This window comes from Colias croceus, chromosome 22 (assembly GCF_905220415.1).
Source record: "Colias croceus chromosome 22, ilColCroc2.1".
Taxonomy (NCBI): Eukaryota; Metazoa; Arthropoda; class Insecta; order Lepidoptera; family Pieridae; genus Colias; species Colias croceus.
Genome location: NC_059558.1, coordinates 4,925,220 through 4,952,827, shown reverse-complemented (window position 1 = coordinate 4,952,827; position 27,608 = coordinate 4,925,220). Strand labels below are relative to the sequence as shown.

Sequence of the window (27,608 nt, the reverse complement as noted above, 5' to 3'; positions counted from 1 at the left end):
AACAAAATTTACATGGTACTTCCCGTGAACATAGTTTTGAAATTTGGCAAGCAATGTCTTATAATGGTCTCAAGAATGGTCTTATAGTAAAGATAGATTAAGGAAAAATTGCTAAAACCATTGGATTTAGAATAGGTATGAATTGTACACAGAATTTGGGACAGTTTAAAGATTTGGGTTTTTAGTTTTTAAAAAATGCTCTGTTCTCTCTAGTATAATATCTATTTTGTATGGTTCACACGGCATTCATCGGTGTGAACCAAGTAAACGCATGTTTTTAAATGCCGTCACAATCGTATTCGGTATTTTACCGTGTGGCTTAATCATTGCAGTCGCAAAATGATGAGTTTTGATTTTTGGATTGATTGTTGGATGTAGAGTTTTACCCGTTTGGGTTTTTTACCTTATTTTCAAACCGAATGCACATGACAACACATATTAAAACCCTGCAAAAATTGGATCTGGCGTGTCTCCGTGTGAACATAGCGTAATAATACGACGAATGATCCATATTCTGTTACAAGAAATTACTGATTTAGTTACGAGCAAATAATGTACGTAGGACGCGTGACGGTTTAAACTTTTGAATCTTGACCGTTTCTTGGTGAAATTTGATTACACATCCCTATGACGAGAATAACAAGGTTTTATAGGTTATGCTATATTTGTATTTTAAGGGAATTTCTTAAAATAAAATGAAAAACAAGTATAGTATAAATATCATTTATTTCTATAAATATATAACCATTAAAAATACATGCATTACTCTTAACCTATAGGTAATCATAATAGTCTTTTACACATGTATCAAATGGACATATTTCAGTTATAACATTAATATTAAAAAAACTTGTGTTAGACTTTATAACATTATCTAAGCGCACTTTTTATCATATTCTTTTCTTGTTTCTTATACAATGAAAGATCTGAGTCAACATTTAATCAAACTAAATAAAGATACAGAAATACTTCACATTTCAGAAGTTCTTGTTTTACTAAAACATAAGTATTCACTATTACGATACTACAATTTTTTTTTTATTGTCACAGAAGTGCTTTTTTTATAAGCCACATTTATGTAGTACATAGTAATAGGTACATGGAGATATAAGACAATGGTATGTAAACGCCTAATTTATGTACTATAATGTTGGAATTATGTACTTTAATGATCGAAATAATAAATACATAATAAAAATTTTGAGACGTTACAATAATTACAAAACCCAAAAATTATGAATGTTGTGACTGAATCATCAAAACAAATTTGGAGCAAGTTGTGACAAATTTTACAAAACTCGTTGCTGTTTTGACAATTTACAAATTTTAAACTTAAATCTATTTAAAATTCCAATTAGGTTTTGTTTTGAACATATAATTATATCCAAATAAAAAAATAAATAATTATATTTATTGACAGAAAATAAATTATACAATATTTCGATATTCTTAAAAAAACAGAGTAAGTGTTATTTACTTTCCTGACAATCAATCATAACTTTTATTTGCTTAAAGGTATGTACTAATTCTATTCCGTAAAAACGCCGCGTTTAACCGCTGCGTGACAACGCTACGATTATGCGCCACGTGTAAACACGACACAAAAACGCAGCGTTCAAACACCGCGAGAAAACGCTCCATATAAACGCCGCGTTTAACTCACCACGAGGAAACGTCGCGTTTAACCGCCGCGTGTGATTGTAGCATTTAAACCCTGGTTGTGTGTGATTATAGCGAGTACATGTCGTATTCAAACAGCGCGTTTATTAGCCACATTTGACCACACACCACGCTTTCACACCGCGTTCAATGACTTCATCACACAGCGTTTATCCACGTCAACACACAGCGTTCACCCGCCGCGTTTACACGCCGCGTTTTCCTTCACATTTAGTTAGTATGAGCATCAGGGTGTCTCTCCAACAACATGGCGACTCCTTGCCCACCAGCAGCACATGCTGAGATCAAACCAATTTGACCGTCTTCCTTGACCAATCTGTGTGCTGTGTGCATTGCTAGCCTTACCTGTAAAAATTGATATGATTAATAAATTGTTTGTTTGTTAATTTGTTTTTTATTTCATATACCCAGATATCCTTTGATTATATTTTTTATTATATGGCAAAATAAGAGCTTTTCATCCTAAGCATATTATTATTAAAATAATTTGTCTTTGCTTAAATCGGCTGATTTAATGATATATCTATATATAATATATCTATATATAATATGTCTATATATATAAATAGTATCGATATATAATAATAGTATCCCACTACTATTATAAAGGCGAAAGTTTGTAAGTATGGATGTATAGATGTTTGTTACTCTTTCACGCAAATACTACTGAACCGATTGCAATGAAATTTAGCACACTTATAGAGGGTAACTTGGATTAACACATAGGATAGGTTTTATCTCGGAAATCCCACGGGAACGGGAACTATGCGGGTTTTTCTATGAAAACGCGGGCGAAGCCGCGGGCGGAAGCTAGTCTTAATATAATTAAATGTGCAGTTCTAGGCCTTATAAATTGTACTGTGCAAAATGGACGAATATAAACTCAGTTTGACATTGTTTATTGAAAAAATATATGTATTGACCTCGTCATTAACCTCTTAGAGAATCATTATAATAACAGGCATTAAATATGTTCATTTAAATTAGTTTAAGAATTTTCGTTTATCCATTGTTGATTAATCTTTGCGTAGTAAAATAAACAAATAATTTGTTTTTTTTTAATACACAGCCGATAAACTTAACGAAACACAGACAAACCAAGAAATAAAAACAAATATCTTACTCCGGTAGCTGCGAAGGGATGTCCAATAGAGAGGGAGCCGCCCCACTTGTTCCATTTGTTCAGGTCCGGCACTCCAACCTGCATTATAACATTTATTTTATATCCTTAATTAAATTATAATAAAATACATGGTTCTAATAACAAGATTTTAGTTGAACTGGATATTTTGATTTTATGGCATTGAAATGCTTTATTAACCGACTTCAAAAAAAAGGAGGAGGTTATCAATTCGGCCGGTATATTTTTTTTTTTATTTTTTTTTATGTATGTACACCGATTACTCCGAGGTTTCTGAACCGATTTACGTGATTCTGTTTTTGTTCGATGCGGGATGGTGTCGAATTGGTCCCATAAAAATTTTATTCGGATAGGCCCAGTAGTTTTTATTTTATGAGCATTTTTGTCTGTAGGTATTTGTAAATTTTGCAAGTGCAAGTTTGAAGTCGGTTGTTTTTAACGCAGTTATCACTTGTAAGATAAATTTTTAAACAATAGAAAAAATTCGATCACGATACGGAATTCGAACCCGCGTTCGATACCATTAAATTCCACCAAATTTAAGTTGTTTCATTTGATATTAAGTTATATAGAATACAATTAATGCTTTATAAATGAATTTTTTTTTTAAGAATAGAAAAACTTCGATCACGGTAAGCTAAACGTTGACCCGGAAAGGCAGAATGATGCAGGTTCGAATCCCGCCTCGCGGTCGAATTTTTTCTATTGTTAAAGTAATTCTCATTTTATTTGTTTACCAATATAAAAAAAAGTTATCTTAAATTACAGAACATGATTATTGTAATATTATGTACATTAAAATTTATAGAGATTAATACTTAAATAGACGTCAATCGATTAAAAGATTTTTATGAAAATGATAACGGACGTAATTATTGTAATATAATGTAAAGTACGGCCAACGAGAAGCGATACTAAATGTAAACAAAACACTTGCAAGGTCATTGGAAATTGCAGGGGTGCGTAACTTTTTGAAAGTTGGATTTATATAGTTTTAAAAAATATCCGGCAAATTGTAATAATACCAAAAAGTATAGTCTATTTTTATAACTTTTATCATAATTTGAATTATTGTATAATGTAAATTTAAATTAAATAACGCGAATAATAATAATTTTATGAATCATAAAATATAATAAGAATAATAAAATTGCCGCCCGAATGTTGGCGAATCCGTCTTGACGTTGTTATGTTTTTGCCGGGAGAACGAGACATTACGACAAAGGCACAAGATGGAAAGAGATAGATATTAGATTGTCAACGCCACAGTTGTTTTTTAGGTGAATGACCGTTTGTATCTCTTCTCGTTGGCTTTACTTTACATAAAAATTTATAGCGATTCAAAGATTTTTATAAAAATATCGATTTCAGTCACGTTATTTAAGTGTCACATACAATAATTATAAGTTAAAATGAGTATCATACTTTAGTGTTCCTGCCGAGATAGTTTTGTGCGAACCAGTCCGAGTCCATCGCCTTCAGGTTGGCCAAGATTTGACCCTAAAATATGAAAATATTATATTCTATTCAATAACTTGAATCTATATCTATCTAATATCAAATCACTCAATAAAATCAATCACTCAAAGGTGACTTATATAGTGATCTATCAACGCACAGCCCAAACCACTGGACGTATCGGGCTGAAATTTGGCATGCAGGTAGATGTCATAACGTAGGCGTCCCCTAAGAAAGGATTTCCCGAAATTTTTGCGGGAACGGGGAAAAACGGGGATGCACGTACAAAGTCGTGGGCGGAAGCTAGTATATTATTAATATTATAAATGCGAAAGTTTGTATGGATGTATGGATGTTTCTCTTTCTCTTTCACGTAAAAACTACTGAACCGATTACAATGAAATTTAGCACACATATAGAGGGTAACTTGGATTAACACATAGGATAGTTTTTATCCCGGAAATCCCACGGGAACGGGAACTATGCGGGTTTTCCTTTGCAAACGCGGGCGAAGCCGCGGGCGGATCATTGCAATCGCCGCGCGCGACGACGCAAACATTGCGATCGCAGCGCGCGGCGACGCGAACGTTGCGATCGCCGCGCGCCGTGACGCGAACGTTGCGATCGCAGCGCGCGGCGACGCAAACATTGCGATCGCCGCGCGCGGCGACGCGAACGTTGCGATCGCAGCGCGCGGCGACGCAAACATTGCGATCGCAGCGCGCGGCGACGCGAACGTTGCGATCGCAGCGCGCGGCGACGCGAACGTTGCGATCGCCGCGCGCCGTGACGCGAACGTTGCGATCGCAGCGCGCGGCGACGCAAACATTGCGATCGCCGCGCGCGGCGACGCGAACGTTGCGATCGCAGCGCGCGGCGACGCAAACATTGCGATCGCAGCGCGCGGCGACGCGAACGTTGCGATCGCCGCGCGCCGTGACGCGAACGTTGCGATCGCAGCGCGCGGCGACGCAAACATTGCGATCGCCGCGCGCGGCGACGCGAACGTTGCGATCGCAGCGCGCGGCGACGCAAACATTGCGATCGCCGCGCGCGACGACGCAAACATTGCGATCGCCGCGCGCGGCGACGCGAACGTTGCGATCGCAGCGCGCGGCGACGCAAACATTGCGATCGCAGCGCGCGGCGACGCGAACGTTGCGATCGCCGCGCGCCGTGACGCGAACGTTGCGATCGCAGCGCGCGGCGACGCAAACATTGCGATCGCCGCGCGCGGCGACGCGAACGTTGCGATCGCAGCGCGCGGCGACGCAAACATTGCGATCGCCGCGCGCGACGACGCAAACATTGCGATCGCCGCGCGCGGCGACGCGAACGTTGCGATCGCAGCGCGCGGCGACGCAAACATTGCGATCGCCGCGCGCGGCGACGCGAACATTGCGATCACAGCGCGCAGCGACGCGAACATTGCCATCGCCGCGCGCGGCGACGCGAACGTTGCGATCGCCGCGCGCGGCGACGCGAACATTGCGATCGCCGCGCGCGGCGACGCGAACATTGCCATCGCCGCGCGCGGCGACGCGAACGTTGCGATCGCCGCGCGCGGCGACGCGAACATTGACATCGCCGCGCGCGGCGACGCGAACATTACCATCGCCGCGCGCGGCGACGCGAACGTTGCGATCGCAGCGCGCGACGACGCAAACATTGCGATCGCCGCGCGCGGCGACGCGAACGTTGCGATCGCCGCGCGCGACGACGCAAACATTGCGATCGCCGCGCGCGGCGACGCGAACATTGCCATCGCCGCGCGCGGCGACGCGAACATTGACATCGCATCGTTTTTGAGACCGCATCAAAGGAGCTTCAGTCGTTCGCTCGCGCGCCGTGTGGACGGTTTGTAGTTTTAGTGATTCGGCTCGCGCGGCGTATACGTAAAAACGGACAACGAAAAGTGCCGTTTACTAATACAATTGTATGGCGCTAATGAATTTTTGTGGAACAGCAAATCCTCCCAATACCACAATAAATCGCTGAGGTATGTATGATGCGTGGGTAGAAATTAGTAAGAAAATGGATATATACCTATTCCTGACTTGAAAAAGAAAATTCTACACTTTTGGCGTCCAACAGAAGAGATGTTCGTGATGGATCGCCTGCCGCGCGCGGCAACTACATTCAACTTATAACATATTGGCTCGCGCGGCAAATGAACGTCAACTCTGGTCGAACATTGGCTCGCGCGGCTGCCGCGCTTAATTTATATGGCTATGGTTTTCACGCATAAACTACTGAACCGATTACAATGAAATTTAGCACACATATTGAGGGTAACTTGGATTAACACATAGGATAGGTTTTATCCCGGAAATCCCACGGGAACGAGAACTATGCGGGTTTTCCTTTACGGGCGGGCTTTGCGGGCGAAGACGCGGGCGAAATGCTAGCTTAATATATTTTATTTTAATCTATGAGAAATCTATACAGGTATAAGAAATATTCTTACAGCGAAAGCTTCATGAATCTCCCATGTGTCAATATCGCTAAGCTGCAGACCGGCTTTCTCCAAGATCTTAGGAATTCCGTATGCAGGTCCTAGCAAAAGTTGGTCCACGGGGTCCTGTGGAAAATTTATTATAATTATTTAATATACTACCTATTGATTTTATTAGGGTAATATGAAATGGTAGGTATTCTAGCAGTGTATTAAAAGATTGCATTTTTTGTAATTTAAATCTTAAAATATAATACAATCATATACAGGATTCCTACTAATATTATAAATGCGAAAGTAACTCTTGTCTGTCTGTCTGTTACACTTTCCCACTTAAACTTCTCAACCGATTTTGGTGAAATTTGGCACAGACAATCTCTAGTCCCTGAGAAAGAACATAGGCTACCTATTATTGCGAAATATGTACCACGGTCGAAGCCGGTGCGGAACGCTAGTGATAAATAAAAAAAATACAAACATACTATGTTAAAACCACTATGTTTTTTGTAATTAACAAAATTTAAATACAGTAGCTTTGTAGCAAATTAATCCAATTAATTACTTTAGATAATTTGGAAAACGACTGGAAATTACAAAAACATAAATGTTGAAACAATGTGACATTAAACTAATTAATTACATACACAAATAGAGCGTGTGTGCCCAGCACACGTGTCAGAAGTGAAACTTCTTTGGCAACATTCAGAGATACCAAAATCGTCGCCTAACTCCATGACGTTACGGTATTGCCATGACGCGACCTTCAAATTGTACTTTCAACGCGCCTAAAAAAGTTTCACTTCAAAAATAAAAGTTTACCTACACATTACCTGAGCTACATAAGTGAAGTCCCTGACGTAGGCCTTCGGTTTAAGTCCCAGTTCCTTGGCTTTGGCCTCCGACATTATCAGACAAGCTGACGCACCGTCAGTCTGTTAATAGAATAAATTTTAGTTAATAATATATTGTACTTATAAATAATAACTTAATTAATGCTGTCAAATAAAAAATTAAATCTATACTTCCATACTAATATTATAAATGCGAAAGTAACTCTGTCTGTTACTCAATCCCGCCTTAACTACTGAACCAATTTGCATGAAATTTGGTATAGAGATATTTTGATACCCGAGAAAAGACATAGGCTACACTTTACCCCGGGACATAGGATAGGTTTTATCCCGGAAATCCCACGGGAGCGGGAGCTATGCGGGTTTTTCTTTGACTGCGCGGGCGAAGCTGCGGGTGGAAAGCTAGTATATTATAAAGCTGAAGAGTTTGATCGTTTGTTTGTTCGAACGCGCTAATCTCGGGAACTACTGGTCCGATTTGAAAAATTCTTTCGATGTTAGATAGCTCATTTATCGTGGAAGGCTATATAATCACGCTACGACCAACGGGAGAGGAGTCACGGGGGTGAAATGTGCGGAGCAGCTAGTGCACATATAAATATTTGTATGACAATTCTGACCAATAAATTTTTCATTTTCATTTCAAATTCAATAAATATTTATAATTTAAGGCACTAGATTTTTTGTAATTTGGATGAATATATTCATAAAATCCTTTCAAAAGTAATAATTAATTATTTATGTATACAGGGTGTCCCACTATTGGTATACTAAGCACGAAGGGACTTGTAGTTTTGCATACACTGATCACGTAAAAAATACTTAAACAACAAAATTACGTCAAAATTGTTTTCCTGAAAATCCATGTTTTCTTCTCTAGCTTCGCGCAGCCGCCAATGTGACGCCGCCGCTTCGCTAATGTGAGCATTTTGTCTATAAAAACATAATCTTAAACAATAGCTCACGTGCTGGTGGTAAAGTTGGGCGGGTTGCATGTTATGACGTTCACAAAGAGTTTTAAGAATTCATCTATTTGAAAAAAAATGCGTCTGGAATTTTATAAGTATTTTTTACGAACTCAGCGTATGCAAAACTATAACCTCCTTTGAGCTTAGTATACCAACAGTGGAACACCCTGTATATTAGCTTATTAGCTTGCACATTACAAAATGTTTTTAACAAAGATCGTTCGACATTACTGCCCATTTATGCACTAGAATAGTTATTTACCCAGTTAGTACGAATAATGGCAAATAATACATACCAAGAAAGATGAATTAGCAGCAGTGACAGTACCATGGGGTTTAACGAACGCGGGCTTGAGCTTAGCCAGTTGTTCCGGTGTGGACACACGGATACCATTGTCTTTCTCCACCGCACCGTCCTTGCTTTCCACTGGGAATTCATAAATAATAATTATGTATTAAGTTGAATAAAATAATATTCCAGAACCCTGATCCCTTACTAAGCTTTTGCTTGTGTTAGGGAAACCTAATACTACTTGTCTGTAAAGAAAATCGATCAGTGAAACAGATGTATAATGCATCTGCCCCTTAACACACTAGGCCCTAGGGGACATGGGACTTCACATGGAAACAAGATGGCTGATAAACATACAGATATAATTTTAAATATATACTTATATAGATATTGGTATTTTAATTTTATACTATTCAAATGCTTTATAAATATATTTTTTTAAAGAATATACAAAAAAATCGATAGTCGCCTCGGTAAAGCAGAAAACGCGGGTTCGAATCCCGCCTCGAGATCGAGTTTTTTCTATTCTTTAGTTTGTAATAGTTATAATTAATTAATACTTTGTGAACAGTTATGGATTATGAGCGAATGACAAAAATATTCATTTAAAAGCAGATTAGGAAAAAACAGTTAAAATTATAAAGTAAGTATAAAAAGAAGAAAGAATATTTTATGTTATTTGTGGTTCAATTTTTATATAAATGAGCAGAATTTGGCAGATATATAAAAAAAGCAAAATATTAATCATGATATTGCGAAGTAAATAAGAAATTTAATTTTGGAACTACATAAACTCAAAAACTCAAACTCAAACATTAATTTATTCAATTAGACTACTATTTAGTAGCACTTTCGAATCGTCATTACATAATTATTTTAACATTTACCACCGATTCGGAAAGCAGTATCTATGGAGAAGAATCGGCAAGAAACTCCATAGTTGCTCCATATAAACATTACCTATCTATTAAGATGTATAAATATTGAAAAGGGGTCAAAATAACTAACCATGTATTGTAAAATAATAACACTCACCTTTAACAGGTATCAAATCAGTGAAATATCCCTTATCCTGCGCCTCTTTAGCCAATGTATGCGATCGCAGCGCATATTCATCTTGTTCCGCGCGCGTCGCCCCAAACGCGGCCGCGAGCCGGTCCGCGCTGTGGCCCATCGTCTCGCCCGATGAGAACTCCGCTACGGCGGGAAGCTGCATACAAGTAGGTAACAGATTTTTTTTTTAATAGTGTCAATTGTTTTTTTTATGACAATGACGTTTGGAAACTTTTTTTTTAAATGCTGTTACTGGCATGTGAAACCGGGTAAAGTTTTTTTTAATTTTACTGGCAGCTAAGATTTGCAAAATTTTTACAAGAGGAAGTTTTAAATTTGGAATGTGGAAAGTTATTTTTTAATTATTTAAAATATAACTTCTACATATTATTATACATTACATCTCTGGTATTTAAAAAGAAAAAAAGTTTATTGACACAAAATTGTAGCGACGTCAGTTCTTCAATTCAGAAATTGTTTATTATGTTTAGAATGGTTTATCAGTAAAATGAAATCTTAAAATTATTTGTATTGGTCATTATTATTATTATTATGTAATCATAATTTAAAAAAGTTAAGCAAATGTGCAGTTCTAACAAAACGAAATATCATGTTATTCTATGTCGTCGTTACTAGGTTACGTTGTTGAATTTTGTTGAACTGTCAAATGTTGCCTATTAAAATGGCTCTACTATAGCTGTCCCGGCAAACGTTGTTCTGCCACTCTTATCACTTAGGGTTATGAAAAATAGATATTAGCCGATTCTCAGACCTACCCGATATGCACATAAAATTTCATGAGAATCAGTCAGCCTTTTTGGAGGAGTATGGTAACTAACATTGTGACAGGGGAATTTTATATAATAGATAAAGGTAATTGTATTGGCATGTAAATTTAAAATTTATTGTGTTAATATAATATGTATAAAAAATCTAAATATGTAAAATCTATATTGTATGTGTTTTAGATTTCATACATAAATGTGCTTGTTTTTTGTTAGATTACAAAATAAACTACAGATGAAGCATGACAACCGCCCGTCGCCCTTGTCAAAGAAAATACGAAATCAAAAGCAAATACGTCGCTGCGCCAGTGCTATAGCGCATATAGTGTCATGCAATACGTCAAAAAGGGTTTGCAATTTTAGTAAAAAAATGCTGTCTTGTGATAATAAAACGCTGTAAAATTTGTTCCCGAAAACAAAAAAAAAGATAAAACATCGTTTCACAGGTTTTCTGTAGATTATTTGGCTGATTTATTTCTTTATACGAACAATAATTTTACAGATATGAAGGAATACAAAACTTCAACGTATGTTGCCAGTATTTTGAAAATGAATTTGCCATTTTTATTGGTAAAACGGTAAAATGGTTAAAAGATCTTCAGGGTAATGCTGTTGGATTTTTCGATCGTGAATGTGATTATTTGTATAGTGCCATATAGGTTCATGATCATTATTAGATTATTTTAATAAGCAAATTACATTATTTTGTTACTTTTATAAAGCTTAAAAACGTCATAGTAGTCATTTAATTTATGTGAACTCCATGATGTATATGATGAAAATAAAATGTCCCGTATTCTCGACTAAAAACTACCGCTATTCGCATTCATATATTTTGAAAAATAAAAAATAATATAGATAATTATTATTAAGCATTGTAAGGACATGGAACATAGAAAATTATTAGATAATATGTATAACAAAATTATATCAATATTATGTGATTCCGCTATTAGTAGTAGTGATGACCATAGGCATACCTGTAGGAGAAAAAGAGTTGTGGGGTGGAACCGACATGTGGCTCCAGCATATAGGAAGGCTAGGTCTGCTTTGCAAATCTGGTTAGACATGGGTCAACCACAATTTGGTAGAATATATGATGAAATGCGTGAAACCAAACGCATATTTAAATCACGTTTAAGATGGTATCAAAATAATGAAGAAAAAATCAAAATGGATATTTTAGCAACACATAATACTAACAAAGATTTTCATAGTTTTTGGAAGGTAATAAATAAGTTAAGTGCAAAGCCAAGCCTTCCTGCTTCTATTGAAGGTTGTAGTGATCCACATGAAATTGCCCATATCTTTAAATGTCATTTTTCTGTAAAACCTTTGCAAGTGGCGTCATGTGAAGAGGTGTGGGATGCTGAGACCTCCGATGATATTACTATACGGTTCACTGATAAAGATATTCAAAATATAATAAACTGCATAACTCGGGGGAAATCACCTGGTCACGATGGTCTCAGCATCGAGCATCTGCGCTATGCTGGACCCCACATGTCGCGTGTACTTGCTTTACTGTTCAATTTATGTATCAGTCATTCTTACCTGCCTTATGACATGATGAAGACAGTAGTTGTACCAATTGTAAAAAATAAAACTGGTGATATCACAGATAAAGGCAATTACCGACCCATTTCACTGGCTACGGTGATTGCAAAGGTGTTTGATGGAATGCTTGAACCGCTTTTAAAAAAATCTATAAATCTACATGATAACCAGTTCGGTTTCCGAGCCGGACTAGGAACTGAAAATGCTGTCTTGTGCCTGAAACATGTTATCAATTACTATACATCAAAGCGAACTCCAATCTATGCCTGCTTTCTGGACCTGTCTAAGGCATTTGACCGGGTTTCATATGAGGTCTTATGGAGGAAACTTAGAGATTACCACTTGTCTCCTGAATTAATCAGGATTTTACAGTTTTGGTATGGTAACCAGGCCAATACAGTTCGTTGGGCTGGTGTTCATTCGGACACATTTAAACTTGAATGTGGGGTAAGACAAGGAGGGTTGACTTCTCCAACACTCTTTAACTTGTACATTAATGCACTTATTGTTGAACTAAGCAATACTCATATTGGGTGTCATATTGATGACACTTGTGTCAATAATATTAGCTATGCAGATGACATGGTCTTATTGAGCGCGTCAGCATGTGGGCTCCGTAAGTTGATTACTATATGTGAAAGGTATGCCGATGGTCATGGCTTGCTCTATAACGCATGTAAAAGTGAGGTTATGGTTTTCGAGGCAGGCCGGAAATCACCCCGGTCAATGCCTCCAATCACCCTGAATGGGCTTGTTTTAAAAAGAGTCAATGAATATAAATATCTTGGCCATATACTGACATCTGACTTGAAGGATAATGCTGACATAGAGAGGGAGCGTAGAGCGTTGTCGGTCCGTGAGAACATGGTGGCCAGGAGGTTTGCTCGTTGTTCCACTGAGGTGAAAATAACACTATTCAGAGCATATTGCTCTAATTTCTACACGTGCAGCCTCTGGTATAACTATGGTCGTCGGGCATACAATGCTCTACGTATTCAATATAACAACGCATTCAGAGCGCTGATGGGACTGCCTCGCCACTGTAGCGCATCAGGGATGTTTGCTGAAGCTCGAGTAGATTGCTTTTATAGTTTAATACGGAAGAGATGCACATCTCTGGTGCGCCGGGTGCGGGGCAGTACCAATAGCGCTCTTAAAATGATCGCAGACAGATTTGATTGTGTGTACTTGCACCATTGCGAGCAAGTACACACATCCTATATCAATAAAAATAAAATGACATATAGATGGTAAATTGTAAATTGTAAAATGATAATATTTAAATAATTAATGTAATGTACTAACATAGTAATTAAGAAATTACTAACAAGTGGACCTATGTTGTTCTATTAATAAATAAATAAATTAATAATAATTATAGTTAATATTGAAACTTTTTTTATGTAAATTATTTAATTAAAAATTGAATACAATTATTTTGTCCATATATAACTTTAGTAGGCAGGTACTTTATGTAATAAAAGAATTTTTACAGTATTATATAAAAAAAAAAATCATAAACCCGAAATTATATTAAAATAAAAATTAAAACTTGACTGCTAATTTATGTATATAGCCTACGTCACTACCGCCACTAACATAATAATTCAGATGATTGCAATGAAACCTCACAACTCAAAATCGGTCCAACGGTTTATACTGCAGGGCGTGTCAAAGAAATATTATACATACATACATAAACTCTAAAAACATAACCCTCTTTTTTCCGTAGTCGGGGAAAAATTTGGGAAATTTTTCAATATCTGGTAACATTACACGCACACAGAAGCACCGTGTACGTACAGTGCAGCGGCGTAATGACAGCACACATAGCTTTATTGAAAATGACGATAAATCATTCGGTTTAGTTCGGCAACGCTCCATCTGTCTTTTATTTTGTAATCTAAGGTTTTTTGATACTTAGTTTTTGTTAATGAAAATGGAAACTATAGATATTTAATATTACTCCTAAGAATATTGGAAGTTAAATAAACATTCATAACTTTTCGTTATTTTCTATGTTTGCAAGTTACATAGCATTTAGAGCAATTTACAGTTAATTTTAAAATTACTACTTCTTGCATTCACTTGTTCCATGATCATTTTTAACATAAACAAGTGTAACAAAATATTTATAAAAAAAGAGCGCGTGTGTCTGAATTGAAACTTATTTTGCAAGATTCAAAGATGCAATATAAATCGTCGCTTACTCTATGACGTGACGGTATTGCGCCTAAAGAAGTTTGACTTGACACGTATGACACGTATGCTCACCACACACGCTCTTTTTTAAATTAATATTTTGTTACACTTGTTTAATTAACTAATAAATAACTTATAAAATAAATAAACACACACTCTGTTTTTAGAATATTATTCTCACCTCAGGAGCAAAAAAGTCCGGTCGTATAGTAGACAACAAGGATAGTCTCTGGGCGGGGGTCTTCGCTCTATTCAGCTTTAAGAGAAAAGCCCTCATTTTCCGCGAGTGTCGAATCGGAACATCGGACATGAATTCCACACCGCCGCATACGATGACGTCATACGCACCGGCCGCTATCATGCCGACACCTGATAAATTTTATTGTAATATATTTTGATGAATATCGGCATTTGTTGTTTTATTTCTCATTTATTGAAAGGATTTAAACTTTTACATGCTATATACAACTTATTTGGAGCATGAAAATTGAAAGAAAATGGGCAAAATTTGTTAAGTCAGGTGTCTCAGGTACACTATAACATGAAGAAATAAGCTTTATTCGTTTTTATAAATGTATCTGCATATAACTGTTTTAGATTAAATCAGGGTAATTGTTCACAGCTTCCAATAATCATATTTCGAAATTGCAAAATAGTTTACACCTAATATCTAATAAATTTTATATATTTTTGAGTCTTTCATACTAATTGAAAGCTAAACAAAAAAAGGTTTATTTTTAGTTACTTTATCAATCATCTAAGTATAATGTAACTATTTTTTTTATAATATACTAGCTTACCGCCCGCGGCTTCGCCCGCATTGTCTAAAACCTTATAAATTATATACTAAAACCTTTCTCCTGAATCAATCTATCTATTAAAAAAAAACGGCATCAAAATCCGTTGGGTCCTTTTAAAAATTTAAGCATACAAAGGGACATAGGGATAGAAAAAACAAATTTGTTTTATACTATGTAGTTATTCTTTTACAATTATCTATGCGTCTCACCAGTTGTAATCGCCTGGTTAGAAGATATACACGCCATGGTGACAGTATGCGCGGGCGTGCGGTCGCTGAACCCAGCAGTGAGCGCCGCTTCACGAGCTATGTTCGACGTCTTCACCTCTTGGATCACTGTGCCGTATACTATATAGTCCACTATGTCTTTCGATATGCCTGTCTTTTGGAGGAGACCACTGAAAAAAAAGGTGTAAATTATTTGTATAGGAAATGCTGAAAATTCCATAATAGTAGCTTAAGATACTCAAACTCAAACGATAAGGTTTTTGTCCATATCCAAGCATGTCATGTGCATGCATGCAAGACTAATTGCATTATTTATTGATTTAATGTACAAGCAGCAGCGGAAACTTTTTAACTAAAGAAAAAAAAATTCAAATCAAACCAGTATTGCGCATTCCAACAAACAAACTCTTCAGCTGTTAGGGTTATATGTGAATAATTTTTTAATATGTATGGTCAGAGAACAATTCTCGTTAGCCTTATGCTTCTATATGAATACTTTATTGGCACATGTGTGTTTGGTTTCAACACAATATATTATAGTGATTTTGAATTAAAATAATTGCAAAACAAATATTTGAGGCAATAAATTTTTACACGTTATTCAATGACACAACTAAGTAATGGATACTACATATATTGTGTTTGAAAAATAAAATCATTTACACAAAAAGAGAAAAATAAATTTGAAATGAAGAACTTTTTGTCATTAGGAAATTCAAATAAATATCGTAAATAATAAATATTACTTAATTTTCTCAAAACATGTCCAAATTAGCATAAGAGAATTAGAAGTGAGTGATAAAGAGGCTAAAAATAGGTATCTAAAACAAGCATGAATAGTTCATTATTAGTGCTGTGAATTGATGAGGGCACGGTTAAACTCCACGGTTAAAACTCCACATACAAACATGTAAAAATCGTGACCCTCCTTTGCTTGCCGTAGTTAGGTAAAAATACTCACAGAAGTGAATGTCTGGCCAGTTCGTGTGGCATCATCTTGGAATAATCCGTGAAGGAGAGGAGGAAGGGGGTGCGGACGCCGTCCACAAGGACCACATTCTTGCCAGTCTTGTCTTTTAGAGTTTTCTTTTGTTGGAGAGCCGCACTCACACTGAGCGCTCGACGGGCAATATCTGTGGATGATTGGAATGTAACAAGTGGATAGTTTTTAATAGAGTTATCATTTAATATTAATTGGAATGGATATTTTAACGTCCAGTTAATTTAATTTGTTCAACTTATGTAGTACGCAACAATTTATTTTTTGTAAGTGTGTTGCCCTAAAAATATAGAAGACTGAGCAATAACTTATAGTACTTATCACAAATTATGAAATTTATCAATCAATTCATAGTAAGAATATACAAAAAGTAAATAAATAAGAATAATATATAATGTGAAACAAAATCTGTATCATTTAAAATTACAGGTTAATTATAGCTATTAATTATTTCGTATTGGATGTAATAAATAATAGCTATTACTATGTAAGAGCACCTGATGGTGAAAGTTCAAATAAATAAAATAATTGTATCTATGCCAATCTTCAAGCTAGGTCCAAAGTTTATTATGGCAAATATTCATAAAAATAGGATTTTTTAATAATATAATCGAGCTTTGGTGTTATGCTATGGAAATATTAATCGATTTATTTAAACATTACTTTTAATTTGATAATATAAATAGTTAAATTTTCACGTAGGTATAATAATTTCGAAACTAAACTAAATACTTACCAAACTTTACAGTTGAAGTAGGGCGTGATTTTAACAACGTTTTTGCTATTTGAGATGCCATTGTGTTTTTCAATGTTTATTTTTGGAAAAGAAAGAATTTTCCTTTTTAATTGACTTATTTTAAAATAATAGCCAATTAATTTGTTAAAAACTAGCGGAACTTTGGTAAAAGTTGGACTATGACCTGTCACACAGACCAATTTGACAAATGACAGTTGTAAGAGAAATCCACACGACATCAAACTTCAAAGAATCTAAAAAAGGGCTAATGTGTGCCATACACGTTAAGATAATTTTTGTATACGTTTATTGTTAATAAGAATTAAACATCATTTAGAACAATATAATATGCATTAAGGAAAACATAGTAAATTATAGGACTCACCTAATTACATGATCCTTAAAAAAGGTCAAACATGATCGTAATTTATTGTATCAGGGAGAAGTGTTTGGTATAATAATTTAATATTAATTATATTTTAAGTAATTATCTAGATAATAATTATAATATAGCTTTATCTAAATCAAAATATTTAATGTAAATAAATGATTAAAATTAAAACTGAAGATTAGGAATTCAAAATTTTAAAGTACATAGAGGGTAGATTTACATTTTTTTAACTATTTCGTACCTAACCCTTTTTATTCGCCACTTCATTGCCACGCATCCATGTGAAAAGTTTTAATTTATTTAATTTAAATACTAATAATTATTTCAATCATTAATATTTCATAGCATCCAGACTTGAAGAAAGAAAACTTAAATGGAAAATTAATTCAAAAGCTTTAAGTAATTGAAAAAGTTCACGTGTTTAAAGCCATTTTACTGAAAGCATTAACACGTGTACTAATATAATTGATTTTTACAGAATGGCTTACAAAATATACATTGTATTTTGTTATATCGCCGCTGCGTCTGGGCAATTCGTGGACGAAATGCAGACTTTTACAATGGAGTGCCTTGAGGAGAATGTATTTGAATGTCTCGACGGGGGCTGTATATTACAGGATCGGTACTGCGATGGGAATTATGATTGTAAGGATGGCAGTGATGAAAACTTTTGTTGTAAGTAGTTTTATATTATACATGATCATTATGTTAACTTAATGGAAATCAAATGAAAAAATGTACGAGAAACATTCAGGCCTTAATTTTAGATAAGCTCTGTGTTCGCCGTTGATATTTATATTATTATTTTGACGTAAATTATAAGTGATGAGATATTATTGGGTCATTTTATTTAATCCCTTGTGGGTTATTGTCTGTGCACATTCAGTAGGTAAGTAGGTTTCTCAGTACAAGTAATTCAGTTTCATTAAAGAAGAATAGAAATAGAATTTGTCTTTGTATTATAATTTATACATAAATCTTTCATACCAGTATTTAACGTGACTCAGATACTAAATGACATATTTTTATGAAATATTAAGGTCATGGGGTCATAGATATGATATTTAGTCCAGTATAGACGGATCTATCAGCATGTAACGAAATTCGGAAGTCGGAATTAGTACCGACATGTTTCAAAACGTCATTTGAGTGTTGTTCGGTCAATGGTACAGCTATTTTATGAATAAATATTTTTTTTTTTTTTTTTTTTTAATTTATTCATCATCGCAATCTATCACATTTTAGATATTCAGCGATATTTTAAGAATTTAAAGGTTGTTTTGTACGGAAGTCGTCCAGTGACTACTCCGTTTATGGGTGATTATATTATCTTGTTTAATTTATTTACTTTACTTTTATATCAAATCCTGAGGTATCATTCTTTTGAGTCTCCTGGTGGTCTTGTGGGTGTTCATAAGGTTTACAGCCAGCTGGTTTGGGTGGTGGATAATACGCTCTTTATATGATTTTGTTCTCTCAAATATTTCTTCCTTAACCGTGCTTATGCAGAGGTCGTGGTGTAATCTATCATTGGACACATACCAAGGTGCACCTGTTACTAATCTTAGCATTTTTGACTGAAATCTTTGAACTATGTCCACATTAGATTTTGCTGCTGATCCCCATAGCTCCAGGCCATATGTCCATATAGGCTTTATAATACATTTGTATAATAACAATTTATTATCTATGGAAAGGGGCGATTTTCTGTTTAGCAGCCAGAACAATGCGCGTAATTTTTGACTCATTGCCAATCGTTTTGTGAAGATGTGCTTCTTCCACGTTAGACGTCTGTCTAGATATATTCCTAGATACCTTACGTGGTCGTGTTGCGGAAGTTCTGTGCCATTAAGAGTGACAGGTGGGCAAGTCTCTTTTTTGTAAGTGAAAGTTACCTGAACGGATTTACACTCGTTTGCTCTAATACGCCAGTCTTTGAGCCATTGAGATATTTGGTCGAGGCTGGATTGGAGCTTTTGTGAAGCAACGGCTGGTGAGTTATCTGATACTAAGATTGCTGTATCGTCTGCAAATGTTCCAGTGATTGCTCCGTCGATCGAAGGGAGATCTGCAGTAAATAACAGGTAAAGAGTAGGACCCATGACACTACCTTGTGGGACTCCTGCTTGGATGCTTTTTAGTTCCGTTGTTTCTTCCGCCTGTTTTACAAAAAAGTATCTATCACTTAAGTATGACTTAATGAGGCTGTAGAAGTTAGGAGAAAGATTTTTTTTTACTTTAAATAGTAATCCATCATGCCACACGCGGTCAAAGGCTTGAGATATGTCTAGGAAGGCACCAGTACAGTACTTTTTTTCCTCGTAGGTTACGTTAATATGTTCTACTAATCGGTGTACTTGCTCTATAGTCCCATGTCTTTGGCGAAATCCGAACTGATGATCAGGCAGAAGTTTCTTCTCAGAGATAATTGGGGTCAATCTACGCAGGATAAGAATTTCCAATATCTTTGATGGTATAGGAAGTAGGCTTATAGGTCGGTACGATTGAGCCTCAACGGGATTTTTTCCTGGTTTAGCAATCATGATAACTTGGGCTACTTTCCATTGAGGTGGAAACGCACTATTTTTTATGATAGCATTGTACAGGAATGTTAGAAATTTGATGCCTTCCTTTGGAAGTTCCTTAAGGATTTTTCCTGTAATTAGATCGTATCCTGGGGCTTTATTAGAATCTAGGTTTTTGATGACAGTTCTAACTTCATTTATAGTGATCTTTTTCATGGGAGGATTACAAACTTTAATACTTTGATAATTTATAATTGAATAATAGGGCGACTTCTTGGGTTTTTAAAGAGCCCATATCTGGATTGGGTGTGAAGACTTGCTCAAGATGTTCAGCGAATGTATCCGCTTTTTGTGCGTCACTAGAAGCCCATTCAGTGTTACCTTTACGTATCGGGGGATTGTTTGAAACGGGCTGATTAAGTTTCTTTGAGGCTTTCCATAGAGAAAAGTTTGTTTCTGCTGTTGCGTCCATTTTTTCTAGGAATGTCTGGATGTTTTGGTTATCTATACTATGAAGAAGTGTTTTGAGTTTCATTTGTAGGTAATTCAAGTGCTTTTTATCCACAGGGAAACCCGTACTTTGCCATCGTTTCCGAGCTTTACGTTTTTCTGCCAATAACTCTCGAACAGATTTTGGGCAAGTCTCTTTACGAAAAGATTCTCCGATAGATGGAGTAGCGTTCCAAGCAGACTGTTGGATACAGTTATTGAAGTGTTCAATAGCTTCTACTATATCAGCTTCAGATTTTAATTGAATATTCAATTCCAGCTTTTCTGCTACGAGCTGCCTAAACAGTTCCCAATTAGTTCTATTTGAGTGTAATCTGCATGGCTTCGGTGTTTCTGCTATTGACCTTCTTAGTGTTAATTCCACAGGAGAGTGATCAGAGGATAAATCTGTGCTTGTTTTACAGGTTATAAACTTAGGTGATAACCCTCTTATTACATAAAAGTCTAGCAGATCTGGTATTTTACTACTATCCGTAGGCCAGTAGGTTGGCTTGCCAGCTGAAACAACGCCGAGTTTTAATTTATCTATAGCCATTAATAGTTGTCTTCCTTTAGTTGTTATTGTACGCGAACCCCAAAAGTGATGCTTGGCATTATAATCGCCTCCAGCGATAAATCTGGTATCAAAAGAGGAGAAGAACTTTTCGTAGTCTTCACATTTTAAATGATGTTTTGGTGGACTATAAACTGCAGATATTATAAATGGTCCAACCCAATCTTCAATAACGACATTAGTTGCTTGAATTTGTTCAGTGCAGTAATGAATTCTTTCATGGTGTTTAATATTTTGTCTTATGAGCACCGCACTTCCTCCATGTGCGGTACCGTCAGGGTGCATTGTATGGTATATTTTGTAATTTGGGATGCTGAAATGACTTTTCTTCGTAAAGTGTGTTTCTGTGATCAGTAAAATGTCTATCTTTTGTGTCTCGAGATATGCCTTAACCTCAAGGGTATGTTGTGACAGCCCATTGGCATTCCATAGGGCGATTTTCAAGCAGTCGAAGGTGACAGCTTGGTTGTTAGGGCTATTATAAGGTTTGTCAGTGTAGTAAGTTGTTGCATCATTTGTTTCATCAGACTCATTATTTCATGAATACCGTTTTGATTAATCAGTTGTGTAGCTTCTGTTGTTGAGTTCACCGGTTGTGGTTTATTTGTTACAGCATCTTTGTATGAATATGGGTGATTTTGCTTTTCTTTATTTAAAGAGTTGTGACTTCCTCTAGTAGCATTCGAATCTTTTGTAGATAAGTAGTTTTTCCTGCGTTCTGCGGTCTTAGGAAACTTGAGGTTTTGGAGTTCACGATAAATTTTACAGCCTTTGTAATTTGCTGGATGGTTGCCATCACAAAGGACACATTTGACACTGTCTGATCTTGTTTTCCTTAGACAATCGCTGGATAGGTGGTCACCAGCGCATTTAATACATTTAGGGCTACGGCGGCAGTAGGTTTTGGTGTGTCCGTATTGTTGGCATTTTGCGCATTGAGGAAGCTCACGTTTCGGCCGGGGAGGTTCAAAAGATACGATGCAGTTCATTAGGGTTTTTACTTCATAAATGTGCTTGTTGTTGGGTTTAGTTTTTAGTTCAATTATGAACAATGGTAATGGTTTCTTTGTCACTTTTTGCTTTATATTCCATATGTTTGTGCTGGTGTGCCCTATGTCTTCCAGAGCCTCTTTAATATCCTCTGGGTCTGCTGAAGGATGCATCTTCTTAAGTACCACTTTAAAACCCCGTTCGTTCTTAGGTTTGTATGTAAAAAACTCTGTATTTCTAAGTTCTAATTGGTGAACAATAGTTCTATAAGTCTCAGAGTCTTTGGGTTGTATTTTAACTTGATTGTTAGTGAGAACTTTTAGGGTGAACATATCGTGCACATGTTCATTAAGGGTCTTTAAAAGGGGTTGAATATTTTCAACTTTGTCAACAAATATTGGTGGTGGTTTATTGGTCTTATTAGGAGTAGTATTATTATTTTCTGCCTGCTCGTTATCAACTTCTAAGCTAGAGAATCTGTTTGTTGTAGGTGTTTGATGGCTATGAGATAGCCAATATGAGTCTAATTTGGTTTGCTTTTGGGCTCCATTGTTTTCAGGACTTGAGTTTGGCCTCTTTTTTCTAGTAACTTCTTTCCAGTTGTCATGTTCACTTCCATCACTTGGTTCAGTAAGTATGATTTGAGAACTTTGATTAGGATCCGTGTTTGGATAGTCTCCAAGAGATAATGTTCTGGATCTATTTTCAAACATACCTTTGTGGAATATTTGTTGTGTTAGGGTCTTATTGTTAGTATCATTCATAATATCTTTTTGGTTAGCAACTATGCATGGTCTCTGAATAAAAAGGCTCGGGTGGAAAGCCTGCTGCACGAGTTTCTTGTTACCAGTAGCATTTGCTGTCGCAGGAACCTGGTGACCCGTTCCTGTGCAGTTTTCAGTCAAAGGTGTTGGCAAAATGTTGCCCCCCCCAGAATACGAGGGGCTGCCCGAGGATTGCTCGGGGAGGGATTCTCCGGAAATACCGGTACCCTCCTGGGGTAGTTTGTTTTTTAATTTTGCCTCCATCTTCCTTCTCTCCTCTCCACTAAGTTTGCAGAATGCCTGCCGGTTAGTCCCGCCAGCCACTATCTTGTACTGGGCCCTTTTGGCGCGCGTCGTCCTCATCGTCCCCAGCCAAGTACTGAGAGCACTGCTCACATACCACTCCCAGGAGTATTTATTTCGGCTCTCCAACCTAGGTTTTTATAACGGAGTTAACCTTCTCCGGCCTTGTGGTCCGCGGAGGATTCACCTCTACCCTATGGATGAACATCAATTTGTCCACCCACACGGCGTTCCCCTATCCGCCACCTGGGGACGCGGCCTCTAGGGAATTAGGCTACCCCGAGGAATGATGAATAAATATGAAATTTTGCGATTTCGGTTCCATATGACAATAGCTAACCACAAAAAAATGTGTGCGTGTACTAGTGTACACACGTAAGAAGTGAAACTTCTTTATGATCTTATTTTTCAAAAAATAATTTACTAAGTATATGCAACTTACAGAAATACGTCGAATCACGCGTGCTAGGGATAAGAAAAAGATGGCGCGTAACGGAAAAATGTCACGCGTAACGAAAAAAATGTTACACTAAATCTTTTTCCAACCCCGATATTTAAGTTTCACTTCAAAAAAATTACGACTCTCAACTGGACGCCCTTTAGAGTACAGTTTAGCCGCTATAATTTTTCCACTATAATATGTAATAAATAGTTTCAAATGTATATTGACAATAAATAATTTTAAATGTCTCATTACAATACATAGGTAACTCAAACTACTTACCTAACTAAATAAATTTATAAATATGCAATCATATCTTCATATTATATTGCGAATTTTTAAATTTACTATGTATTATGTACTAAATTTAAAAAGTCGCAATGTTCTGAATGTTCCGGGTATCACTGTAAAGTTTCAAAAATTACATTATTACCAAGAAGCTTATATCTAGTGTATTAGAGGATATAAGCTTCTTGATTATTACACAATTGACTTATGTAGTAACTAATGTGTACTTAATCTGTGCTTATGAAAGTGCCATTTAGGCGCCAAAACTCAAAAGATTCTCGTAATTCTTTGACAGTTAAAAAAGATAGGTAGGTATTTACCATAGATTACAGCTATATTAACTGCATAGTTAACTGCCGCCAAAATTACAATTTTTTTTAATTTATTCTGCCGTGGTTCTGCCAATAATAAAATATAATGCAAATACACGAAAGGGTTTTCTCAAAAATATTGTTTATTAATAATTGATGAAAATATTATATTACTTACGCTTCCTTTACAGCAAATCACACAGCCAATGCTGTATATTGCAACGAAACGCACCAGTTTGAATGTGCTGACGGGAAATCTTGCGTCCCTAACTCTTGGGTGTGCAATTTTGAACCGGATTGTGAAGATGGCAGCGACGAACGTAATTGCACAGTTACTGTGATCGCGCCAAATGTGAGTTAATATGTTTTGTATTGATATTAACCTAGTGCTTAAATTGAACCACTATTACGTAGTAATAATAGGTAAATGATTATGAGCTTTTGGATTAGATTCATGTCTTATTATCAGACCAGTGGTCGTCAATTTTTTTACTATTAATGCATTGGGGGTAGATAAAGAAAGACGTGTGGCACTCGGGGACTGCCGCGGTAAAGCTATTGCATAGCATGCCTTCAAGCCACACCTCCGAGCCCGTCGGAGTGGGGAGCGTGAGGTTTTTTCGTTACGGAATTTCTCGATTCGGTCCTCGCGCTCAAGGCCCGCGATAGAAGCTATGCAATAGCTTAATAATTTTAGTGTATACATATTTACAAAATAATTTAACACCCCATGAAGTTTCGAATTTAGATAGTCGTTGATATGATTGATATTGTACATTACATTTACATATTAAACTTTAAATAAAATATGCTTAATAATCTTTTCCTAAACATCTTTTCTCCTATAGGCAACATGTAAAGGTTTCACATGCGACGGCAACCGCTGCATATCAACATTCTGGATGTGCGATGGAGCGTACGATTGTGAGGATAAAACTGATGAAGATATTGAGAATACTTGCCGTAAGTATTTATGTACAATAAATAAAAATTGTAATATTTTTTTATTTACCACTACTTCTTACTATAATATTATAAATGCGAAAGTTTGTGAGGATGTGTATGTGTTTGTTAATCTTTCACGCAAATACTACTGAACCGATAACAGTGAAATTTAGCACACATATAGAGGGTAACTTGGATTAACACATAGGATAGGTTTTATCCCGGAAATCCCACGGGAACGGGAACATTGCGGGTTTTCCTTTAAAAACGTGGGCGAAGCCTAGTAATTTATATTTTTTGTATGTAACTACCCTAATAGATCGAGATTGATTGCAAAAATATTAATTGTAATGTTATAAATAGGAATTTGTAAACGTTCTCCTCTATACGTGGGTCTATACGTACGTATCTGGGATAAAGAACTATGATCAAGGTGCGTGTAGTTTGAGTTAATAAAACTTCGTTACATTTAAAAGTGACATATCGACATTCATGATATATTTTATGTGATTCAAAATTGGTTCTAGACACTTCATTGAATTTCATTCATCATTTATTCAGTTTTTGAAATTGTAAATCATTATTTCTAGGCCATGCGTTAAGACCAAGAGAAATGAACAGCGGTGTGAACTGCAAGATCGAAATACCAGGCTTGTATGAGTTGAAGGAATACGCGTGTCTTGATCGATCGTTCTGTGTTCCAAGGGATCACATGTGCGATGGTATCAAGGATTGTAAGGATGGGAGTGATGAAGGGACTTTCTGTCAGCATTGTAAGTATTGGAGATAATTTATGGTGTCTTATCAGTGTTGTCTGTGTTTTTTTGACGTGACAACGTCTTATGCCTCCTCCACACTACTCGCGAAGTTGAACGAGGTTAGACGAATAGAATAGTGTAGAGAGGCACTTCGGCTTACTTCGTCCAACTTTACCTCGCCTCGGCCGACTTCCGTTTGTTGTCGGTTTTTGCGCCCGAGTCAAAGGGCACGAAGTTACCTGAAGTTCGTTCTGAATATGAACGTATGCGTTCCTCGCGAAGTTGAACGAGTGTGTAGTGTAGCACCGCGGACTTCAGTCAACTTCGGCCGAGTACTTCGCCGAGGAACTTCGCGAGTAGTGTGGAGGAGGCATTAAATTAGGTTGCGGCTGGGAGTCACTTATGAAAAAGTGTAACGCTCGGTAACGTTACGATGAGTCACCGAACGAGAGAGAGAGACGTTGTCACGTAAAATCTTCGCCCGTAAAACCGACTTTACAGGCAACCATTTTTTTTTTGGTTGGTGGGTAGTTGAAAAAATTCGAATTAACTAAAAAGTAGGTTCATTCATTCAAATGATATGCTTTTCGTCGTCGTCGTTAAAGCGCTCGCTAGAAATACAAATACAATTGCGTTTTTTTAACGTTTAACATTGCGTAAAATTTAGTACTTACATAAATACATTGTTACGGGTAGTGTTCGCTACATAGCGATAAGGGCGCCTTTGCTAATTATTATTAGAAGTTTATTGTATGCACTATGTTTATTTTACTGCAATACACTTTTTTTTTTCATCTAAATTAACATTTCAGGGCACACAATGTGCGACAATTTCCCCTGCAACGGTACAAAATGCGCGCCCGATAGATCAGGGCCGTACTGCGATTGTCAAAGTGCACACAAAAAATATAATTACACTACGCAACACTGCGAGAGTGTGAACAATTGTATGGACGATGTGCCGTGGTGTTCGCATCAGTGTGTGAGGGCGGCGGACACGTTCAAGTGTGTGTGTGAGCCAGGGTACGATATGGATTTTGCTGGGTACCTTTGTTATGCGCCAGGTTAGTTGCGGATTTTGTTTGGTAAGTTTGAAGAAATCTTATTGTCGTTATTCTAGGTATACTTAGTTTGAGAGTTGAATTTTTCATTACTCGGTTTTTGTGATTTTATGGAATTTTACATAGAACTATAAAAATATTAAACAGGGGAGAACAACTTTTTTTCAAATACCTACTTTTAATTACAGATCCCGAAGCTATGCTTTTCTATAGCACGCGTAATGAAATTAGGTATATAAAAGTTAAATCGAAAACTGAAAGCGTTGTTGCTTCTGGAATTAAACAGGTACGGAAAATAGTTTTATATTATATAAGCTTATTCTCCTTTACGTTTAATTTTTATAACTACCCACATTTTCTATGCAGGCACATGGAGTCACTTATGATGGAAATTTCGTATACTGGGTTGAAACAGCTCAAGGTCATCAGGCTATTGTCAGAGCACATTTAAATAACGTATTGGAAACTAAAGAGGTATGAACAATTTTTACACGAGTAAAAATAACTCGGTCGAGATTACTTTTAAAAAAAATAATTTATTTAAACAAATTACAATTTTTAC

General features: G+C 36.5%; 2 protein-coding genes across 2 annotated transcripts in view; one reads left to right on the top strand and one right to left on the bottom strand.

Moving 5' to 3' along the window:
* Nucleotides 1–999: 999 nt before the first annotated feature.
* Nucleotides 1,000–17,408, bottom strand: LOC123701734 (trifunctional enzyme subunit beta, mitochondrial). The gene is made up of 11 exons (XM_045649244.1): nucleotides 17,206–17,408; nucleotides 16,431–16,602; nucleotides 15,452–15,639; nucleotides 14,624–14,811; nucleotides 9,881–10,055; nucleotides 8,850–8,980; nucleotides 7,565–7,666; nucleotides 6,747–6,860; nucleotides 4,247–4,321; nucleotides 2,804–2,881; nucleotides 1,000–2,025 (listed from the first exon to the last, which is right to left on the bottom strand). Exons 1-11 carry the CDS (start codon nucleotides 17,264–17,266, stop codon nucleotides 1,891–1,893), a joined length of 1,419 nt encoding a protein of 472 aa, XP_045505200.1. The 5' UTR covers nucleotides 17,267–17,408; the 3' UTR covers nucleotides 1,000–1,890.
* A 667-nt stretch (nucleotides 17,409–18,075) lies between these two features.
* LOC123701983 (prolow-density lipoprotein receptor-related protein 1) overlaps nucleotides 18,076–27,608 on the top strand; it is a 35,216-nt gene continuing 25,683 nt past the window's right edge. The window contains exons 1-7 of the mRNA XM_045649615.1: nucleotides 18,076–18,271; nucleotides 24,474–24,634; nucleotides 25,131–25,245; nucleotides 25,818–26,000; nucleotides 26,798–27,049; nucleotides 27,235–27,332; nucleotides 27,413–27,520. Coding sequence (XP_045505571.1) covers nucleotides 18,076–18,271; nucleotides 24,474–24,634; nucleotides 25,131–25,245; nucleotides 25,818–26,000; nucleotides 26,798–27,049; nucleotides 27,235–27,332; nucleotides 27,413–27,520 — 1,113 coding nt within the window. The remainder of the gene's footprint in view (nucleotides 18,272–24,473; nucleotides 24,635–25,130; nucleotides 25,246–25,817; nucleotides 26,001–26,797; nucleotides 27,050–27,234; nucleotides 27,333–27,412; nucleotides 27,521–27,608) is intronic.